Source organism: Girardinichthys multiradiatus, chromosome 21, assembly GCF_021462225.1.
Source record: "Girardinichthys multiradiatus isolate DD_20200921_A chromosome 21, DD_fGirMul_XY1, whole genome shotgun sequence".
Classification (NCBI taxonomy): domain Eukaryota; kingdom Metazoa; phylum Chordata; class Actinopteri; order Cyprinodontiformes; family Goodeidae; genus Girardinichthys; species Girardinichthys multiradiatus.
In genome coordinates this window covers 22053343-22062400 of record NC_061813.1, presented here as the reverse complement: position 1 = coordinate 22062400, position 9058 = coordinate 22053343, and the positions used below count along the sequence as shown (strand labels likewise).

The following is a 9058-nucleotide window of genomic DNA, read 5'->3' as shown; positions in this document are numbered from 1 at the left end:
CCAGGTAAGACATTATTGACGCTCTCTGTAAGGACAGATTTAGCACAAGGAATGTGACAGTGTAACCCATGTTCTTGACAAGTAAGCCAAGACTCCAGCCGCAGTCCACATCTTACAAATCTCCCTCAAACTCCCATATGGACTATGCATCACAATCTTCACAAGGCTATGGTTATCCCCGTTTGTGTATTTTTTTTTTTTTGCTATCACATTTTTTCCTTTCACTCAACTTTCTATGAATATTCATGAAGACAGCACTTTGCTTTGTTGCCTACCCTCCTTGTGAAGGATGCATTTTGAGTAAAACTCAATTTGGGTTCATAAAAATTTACAGATATAAAAACTTGAAATATATTGTTATTTATGTAAGAGTCTTATTTGCTGAGAGGCACCTGGGTTTTCTGTTCTACTTAGGACATATGAGGTAAATAATTTTTAAGTTTAAAAATATGCAAAATGATACATTTTATTTACACAACTGGGGAACTCAAAATGTTCCAAAAGTTTTAATCCTATATAGTGTAAAATTCCATTTATGACATTTGGGTTGCATGTAGAGAAGCAGACACCAGAAGAAAAGTGCTCACCAAATAGGTCTTTATTAATATGGAGAGGTGAGGACATTTCTGTGGAGGAAGGTGCAATTACCCCCTTTCCTGGCTTCCATTTTAAAACAACATTTTTAGTTATACAAGGGAAACCATGACAGAAGACGAGCCAAAAAAAAATTATCATGTGAAATAAATGGTAGAACAATTAAATACTCAAAAAAAAAAAAAACTCAAAAATGTTTCATGTTTTTACATCTTTTTTTGTAACTTTAACAATCCAAAAAGTTTGCAGCCATGAGCAGTTCCAGAGCAATCTCAGGAGCGATGGGGAACTCTGGTATTTCTGTGGAGCTGTTGGTATAACGGACCTTGTAGGTGAAATACATGCAGACCTTGGACAGGACGTGAGATGGGATCTCCCTGAAGTTCACCTCATTGGTTTCGTTCTCCGCGAACTGTCCTGTTGGTAAAATGTTGCAGAAGAAGGAAGGAGTCCAATGAGAAAACTTGTGCCAAACAGGTTTTGTTATATTCTAGATGTTATTGTTTGACAGGATTACTTATAACCAACTCCTCAAGACAACAATTGGACACATAATCAAAGTTGGCTATCATATAATATGCTATATGGCCCTGAAGAAATTCTAGTTCTAGGTTCTACTTCGACACAGATTCTGGAATGATGAAGAGAAAAAACGTTCTGTCACAACTCCAGAACATGACTGCTAGATTGTGGATTGGGCAGAAAAAGACTGTTTGGCAATGAGGAATCTTAGGATAATGAAGTCAGTGATAAATAACTTAAGAACAAAACCAGGATAAGCACAAAAATGTGCTGGAAAAATTTTCCAGCCAGACTTGGACAAGAATACAGCTGCAAGGGCATGGATCCTCCTATGATGCAGGAAGACAATGTGCCGACTACATCCTTGGCACAACACAGAGAAGTCTTAAAGTTCCATCTGTGATCAACAAGTAAAAGTGCAGGGACTGTGGAGTCAAATGGCAACTGCAAGATTTATGAAGCCATAGATGCTGCATGTTCACAGCTGCACACTGGTGCCTATCCAACCCTGCATTTAAAAAAAGTGTTTCAGCAGTGATTGTAACTAATCTTTCAAGTCTCAGTTCTTTTATTGTTTTAAATGGCATTTTTTGGCCTCCGATAATTGAAACGTAGCTGAGTTGCTTTGAACATGACATTATCCATCGTTGCTTTTACCTAAATTCTCCAATTCCATTTCTTTTATAGGAAAAACTATTTTTCTTTATTATTTTTGGATCTATTTTGATGAATTTTGTAAATTGTCATTTAGTGTTTCTGCAGATGGCAACAATATATTAAATATAAAGCCTAAAGAAGCTGATGTTATTGTAAAACATATTTTCAACACAGATTCTGTTTGTCATGTATTAGCTGGTCAAATCTTAATTAAAGTATAATTCTTTAAAACCTGAGACTACAGTCGACATCCTCACAAGAGTTTGATCCGTTCAGCTGGTTTGACAGATCCTCTTGACTTGGATCCCGCAGCAGGAGTACTTAAGCGTGCGATACCCAGTTTTTCGGTTTTACAAAAATGTGATGACACCAGTCTGGTAGAAGGTACCTAGAGTCCTCAAAATCTGGCAAGTCTGGAAAAGTTGTGTAGTTTGTTCCTAGATAAGCTGTTGCACCTAGCTGACAGGAAACATGTTGCCAACAGGGGAGCTGTAAAGAATTCATAAACTTTTTTTCAAGAAGGTAAATCAGAAAGTGTTTGTTGTCCTAACAAAATAAAAAAGGTAAAAAAAAAAAAAAAAAGAAATACAGTTAGACCGAGGAAAACAATAAGGATAGAAAACTTAAAGCAACATACCAAATAAGTTATGAATCTCAAATATTTTGCATAGAAAGTCAAGACTTAAAAAAACGACTTTCCAAAAGAAAAACAAAATAGGGGATTTCATCATCCGCTGTTCTGTGTTTAAGGCTTCTTATAACACAATTCCAGAAAAAGGGTTATACAAATGAATTCATCTCAAAACCAGTTTTAAATAATTATATTCGAGGTTGGTCTGCTCTTAACACATGGTTCTGTCATAGAATTCACTGCATCAACTCCGAAACACAGAGGAATGTTCTAAGATGCCTAACAAGGAAAAAGATAACTTAATGTGACAAAACTGGGATTAAAAAAAAATAATTGTATTTTCAATAAACAAAGGGTCAAAACTTGAAATGTAATTATTGTGGACATTACATCACATTAGACAATCTTCACCATCACCTATTGTGAAGAAAACTCAAAGTGTCAAAGTTAGAAAACAATCAAATTCACAACTCAAACATGAAAACCTTTCAGGCCTGACACATAATGACTATAGCTTCTATGGCCTATTATATATATATATATATATATATATATATATATATATATATATTGAAATGACTTTATGTCAACAACAACTATTAGTCATGATTGATAGAAAATGAATCATAACTTTATGTCAACAACAACTATTAGTCATGATTCATTTTCTATCAAGCATTGCTCCTAATCAACAAATAGATATACATAACTGAGCTGCTTTAGCTGTGCTAAATGTTAAGTTTTAATATGGATTTTACAAAAATGCTTCACTTAAAATAAACGTCAAAACAACATGAATTTCCCAAGTGTTCATGAAAGAATGTGTACATGAGAAAATGTTAAGTACTCATCATTGTTTTGATACCTTAAGCCACGTTAACCTTTTTCCTTACAGTAGATGACAAAAAGACAATTTGAGAAAGCATCCACAATAACTGGATTTCAGTTTTGACTTTTATGTAAGACCCATATTATTGATCTTAATTTCACTACTTTAAATCATGGTAATAAAAGACAAATACAAATGTTTATAAGTCTTACTAATTAAAATGTCTGGAAGCGACGAGGAAGGAATTCTCCTGACTAAAGGGAAGAAAACGCTTTTTAGTTTGTCGTCAGGTCACACTATATTTCGTGATATAAGGGGTAAATTCAAGAGGGCCTTGCAGTAGATTGGCGAGAGCCTAAAAAGGGTCACTGGAGCAGTCCTACCCTCTATCCAGCATCTGTTTCAGAACTGCCGCAGGAACAGGGCTCTGAACATTGTGAGAGACTCCTCACACCCTCTCCATGAACTTTGTGAACTGCTGTCATCAACCATCAGGATAAAAGCATAAAAAATGGAACCACCAGGATGATACACAACTTTCTGCCACAAGTTGGCAAAAACAGAACTATTATGTACTTTGTATTATTGCATTTCTTTATCTCCTTACCTTGTGATGTTTTCCATTATTTGTCCGTTTAATGCTTTTTCACAATTATGTTATAAAGCTATGAGAAATGTCTCAGTCTGTTGTATGCCATTTAGCATACAACAAACAAACACATTTCATTGATTTGAAATTCACTCCTTTTCCGACACCACCCCTATAACATCACATTCTTGCCAGGCACGCAACAGAGCCAGAAACCAATATGTACTCAAAGAATTTTATAGAAAAACACATGACGTTTTGTTTTTTATTTCTGCAAGTATTAAAAGAATTTGGGCTTTTAGGGATGTACTACTATATCAAAGAACATGAACTAAAATGACTTTGTATATAACATTTGCCCTAGTCCTCACCTGGCCCACTTAGCATGGCTTTAATGGTTCCAGATGTCAAGGCATGTTCTCTTTTCACAATGAATTCATGGCCGTCTGAGGAGATGAGCTTCACATACATGGCATCGGGCCCTTCACAGCCACCGTAGGTTCGCTCCTCACCATCTGTCAAGTTGGTATATAAAATGACAATCTCATACAAATTCAGATTAAATAGCACAGAACCGCACATTAAAAAATGTCTAGCTTAGGACAGCAGTGTTTCAGTTAACTACCAAAAAAAAGATTAAACTGTGTGCGAGCAAATTGATTTCGTGAACTGACAACAGAATGTTTAGAAAGGTACATATAAGTGTGTGACATGAAGTCTCACCCATCCTGTTCCGGGATTTCTGTTAATCCTAAAAGACAAAATTGGAAAATAAAGAAAATTATTTAACTCGTTTAAAAGCTGAGCTGAAAACAACATTAATAAACAGGGTAAACATTAGTAACCTGACATGTAAATCTGTTAAATGACCGGTAGTGTCACTTGAGTCTTTAGGCTTATTTTTGACAGTCACTCTTGAACGTTAACATTAGCCAGGAACAAGAGGGTCACAGAAATTTACCAGACAGCCTCTAATGTATAAATAAATAAATACTTATAACTGTAACATGAGCACGACTGTGCTTTTAACAGGTTTCAACCATACCAACTGTGGTCTGTTTGTTTTATGATAATATCTTTAAGGGCTCGCGTTAGCCGTGCTAGCTAAAGGAGATAGCATATTTCCAAATAGTCAAAATATATTCCCAGTAATTGATCTCTGTGAAAATTACAACCCGAAAGTTTAGGTTGAGAGATGACCGTCGTAACGGGCATATAATCAAGACACAATAAGGTTTCATACCGCCGTGTGGATAACTGAGCGACGGAGATTAAATGTCAGCTAATGTTAGCCACCAAATTCTTTTTACCCGGAACCAGTTTTCGGGTACACGGTCCGCAATAAATGTGTTCCGTGGATTTTTTTCCCACTTTGCCCGTTTCTTAAAAACAAATTCACAAATAAATACTTACAGTTCAATTAATCTTATTCATAAGAAATACAATTACAACAATATGTGGTCCAATCAACAAAATCATAACATTTCAAAATAGATTAATTGCATAAAAAAAAAACATTCATATACCCTGTGTCAAGACACATCACTTTTTTTTCTCACTATCTGTCATCAAATCTGAGAATTATTTTCTGTTTTAGATCAGTTAGGACTATCTTAGTTATTTCTATTGATTAAATGACAGAATCATGAGAAACAAAAATGTTTTATTTTGTTATTAGTATTATTTTACTTCCCTTAAATTCACAAATGCACATACATTTCCTTTTTATTCGGTAGCTTAAATTTTGGCCCATTCCTCCCTGACAGAACTGGTGTAACTGAGTCAGGTTTGTTCACCTTGTTGCTCAAAAAACATTTTCAGCTCTGCCCACAAATCTATTAGGTTGAGCTCGGAGCTTTGAAAAGGCCACTACAACATATTGACTTTGTAGCTACTTTGCTGATATGCTTAGTTTCATTGTCCATTTGGAAAACCCATTTGTACCAAAACTTTAACTCCCTGATGTTTTGAGATGTTGCTTTGATATTTCTAAGCATTCCACTTTTTCCTCCACATGTAAAAGTGTTCGTTATGGCCAAAACACTTTAATTTTACTCTTACCAAACCATGGGTCATGTCTCCAAAAAATTTAAGTCTTTGTTCCCTATCCCATCTGCAAACTGTAATCTGTCTTTTTTATCTTGCTTTTGGAAGATGTGGGGTTTTCTTTTCTGAGAGGTATTTTACCCCATGCTGGTACAAGATTCGTTGCACTGTGGATAATGAACTCGTTTGATAATGACATGATAATGAAAGGTCTTTTGCTTTTGTTCTGATGATTGTGTGTAATATCTAACAAAAACATTTCTAGGAAAAAGTGTCAAAGAATTTCTTCTTCTTGAACAGTATGATGACTAGACACACCCATGGTGCTTATACTCGTACATAATTGTTCAAACAGATGAATGTGGCACCTTGAGGCATCTGGAAGTTGTGCCCGAGGATGTGCCAGTGGAGATTTTGGCCTGATATCATTATATACAGGAAACAGGGTGTTTAAGGTGTTGCCTTAACGTCCATCTACAGGTGTCCCTCAGTTTAGCTCAAATGTTGTGAATTAACCTCAAACAGACGCTTGTGAAGCCATGGCATCAACATATGCAATATTCCAAATTGTTTAAAGGCTTAGGAAATTTCGTGTTTGTAATCCTCTCAATTACAAAAGTAATAAAAATGGATCTCTCCTGCTATTATGGCATTTAGAAAATCTAAATACTTTTGGTAAATCTAACTGGGTTAAAACAAGAAAAGTTTAATCTGATATACAGGTCCTTCTCAAAATATTAGCATATTGTGATAAAGTTCATTATTTTCCATAATGTCATGATGAAAATTTAACATTCATATATTTTAGATTCATTGCACACTAACTGAAATATTTCAGGTCTTTTATTGTCTTAATACGGATGATTTTGACATACAGCTCATGAAAACCCAAAATTCCTATCTCACAAAATTAGCATATCATTAAAAGGGTCTCTAAACGAGCTATGAACCTAATCATCTGAATCAACGAGTTAACTCTAAACACCTGCAAAAGATTCCTGAGGCCTTTAAAACTCCCAGCCTGGTTCATCACTCAAAACCCCAATCATGGGTAAGACTGCTGACCTGACTGCTGTCCAGAAGGCCACTATTGACACCCTCAAGCAAGAGGGTAAGACACAGAAAGAAATTTCTGAACGAATAGGCTGTTCCCAGAGTGCTGTATCAAGGCACCTCAGTGGGAAGTTTGTGGGAAGGAAAAAGTGTGGCAGAAAACGCTGCACAACGAGAAGAAGTGACCGGACCCTGAGGAAGATTGTGGAGAAGGGCCAATTCCAGACCTTGGGGGACCTGCGGAAGCAGTGGACTGAGTCTGGAGTAGAAACATCCAGAGCCACCGTGCACAGGCGTGTGCAGGAAATGGGCTACAGGTGCCGCATTCCCCAGGTCAAGCCACTTTTGAACCAGAAACAGCGGCAGAAGCGCCTGACCTGGGCTACAGAGAAGCAGCACTGGACTGTTGCTCAGTGGTCCAAAGTAATTTTTTCGGATGAAAGCAAATTCTGCATGTCATTCAGAAATCAAGGTGCCAGAGTCTGGAGGAAGACCGGGGAGAAGGAAATGCCAAAATGCCAGAAGTCCAGTGTCAAGTACCCACAGTCAGTGATGGTCTGGGGTGCCGTGTCAGCTGCTGGTGTTGGTCCACTGTGTTTTATCAAGGGCAGGGTCAATGCAGCTAGCTATCAGGAGATTTTGGAGCACTTCATGCTTCCATCTGCTGAAAAGCTTTATGGAGATGAAGATTTCATTTTTCAGCACGACCTGGCACCTGCTCACAGTGCCAAAACCACTAGTAAATGGTTTACTGACCATGGTATCACTGTGATCAATTGGCCTGCCAACTCTCCTGACCTGAACCCCATAGAGAATCTGTGGGATATTGTGAAGAGAACGTTGAGAGACTCAAGACCCAACACTCTGGATGAGCTAAAGGCTGCTATCGAAGCATCCTGGGCCTCCATAAGACCTCAGCAGTGCCACAGGCTGATTGCCTCCATGCCACGCCGCATTGAAGCAGTCATTTCTGCCAAAGGATTCCCAACAAAGTATTGAGTGCATAACTGTACATGATTATTTGAAGGTTGACGTTTTTTGTATTAAAAACACTTTTCTTTTATTGGTCGGATGAAATATGCTAATTTTGTGAGATAGGAATTTTGGGTTTTCATGAGCTGTATGCCACAATCATCCGTATTAAGACAATAAAAGACCTAAAATATTTCAGTTAGTGTGCAATGAATCTAAAATATATGATTGTTAAATTTTCATCATTACATTATGGAAAATAATGAACTTTATCACAATATGCTAATATTTTGAGAAGGACCTGTAATGTCAGACTTGGAGGAAAAGGGCTACGTGTCTTTTTATACAACACATGTAAATATTTGATTTTAACCATATATGCATGATTGTCATGGTACAAATTACACTGCTTTTACTAGTCCTCGAAAGAAAGTTAGTAATTTGCTTTGTAAATGTGAAAAAGAGTGGGTATTCATGCAGTGTTTCATGTATCTCTGAGGTGAAAATGCAGATATGTGGACAAAACCATACCCAACGTAACCCTGTTCCAGTTTAAACTTCCAAAACCACTGGGATCAGCTAATTATTGTCCTTTGTGACCAGGCTAACTACTAATAGCAATTAACTTCACATGATTTCTCTAAATTTTCTTCTTTCTACTTTCAAACATTGTAGCCATATGATCATTAAATATTGTCTGCTGCTGTTTGTGTGCCAGAGTTTATGAGATTTGAATCTCTGCGAGTGTAAATAAACTGTTTCAAAAAATATATTTTCAGCAATGTTAGATTTTGAGGTTCGTGTTGGTTATGATCTTCTGATATTCCCATGTGGAATTCAAACCTCTAGCAGCTTTTCTGTAGGTTTTGCTACCACAAACTTGAAGTTTCAACTTATTGGATAAAAATGAAGCACATAATTAAACTGAAAATTTCAACCAATCGAGCAGTTCCAGTGGATAAAAATACAACGCAACAAACTGTCAGAGTCTAAGTTTGGCTGTGATCCTGTTTTAAAATAAAAGTCAAAGTTCGTGGTACCTGGATTATAAAAACCTGAAAACCACTGGAGAAAATGACTTTGAATTTGCTCTGATTTACAGGTCATTGTGCTGTAGATCCACAAGGGGGCGCCTGCGCCAAAGATCGCTGTCTCTGCCTCCACT

General features: G+C 36.8%; 1 protein-coding gene across 1 annotated transcript; it reads right to left on the bottom strand.

Annotated features, from left to right (window-relative positions):
- Window positions 1–575: 575 nt before the first annotated feature.
- On the bottom strand, window positions 576–5188 carry eloca (elongin C paralog a). Its single transcript, XM_047349197.1, has 4 exons — window positions 5066–5188; window positions 4546–4573; window positions 4194–4337; window positions 576–1011 (listed from the first exon to the last, which is right to left on the bottom strand). Exons 2-4 carry the CDS (start codon window positions 4547–4549, stop codon window positions 821–823), a joined length of 339 nt encoding a protein of 112 aa, XP_047205153.1. The 5' UTR covers window positions 4550–4573; window positions 5066–5188; the 3' UTR covers window positions 576–820.
- Window positions 5189–9058: the final 3870 nt, after the last annotated feature.

Excerpts from the sequence above, each read along its gene's own strand:
- eloca (XM_047349197.1), bottom strand. Across the intron at positions 1,012-4,193 it reads AGCCATGCTAAGTGGGCCAG|GACAGTTCGCGGAGAACGAA; the intron begins GTGAGGACTAGG and ends TTTTACCAACAG.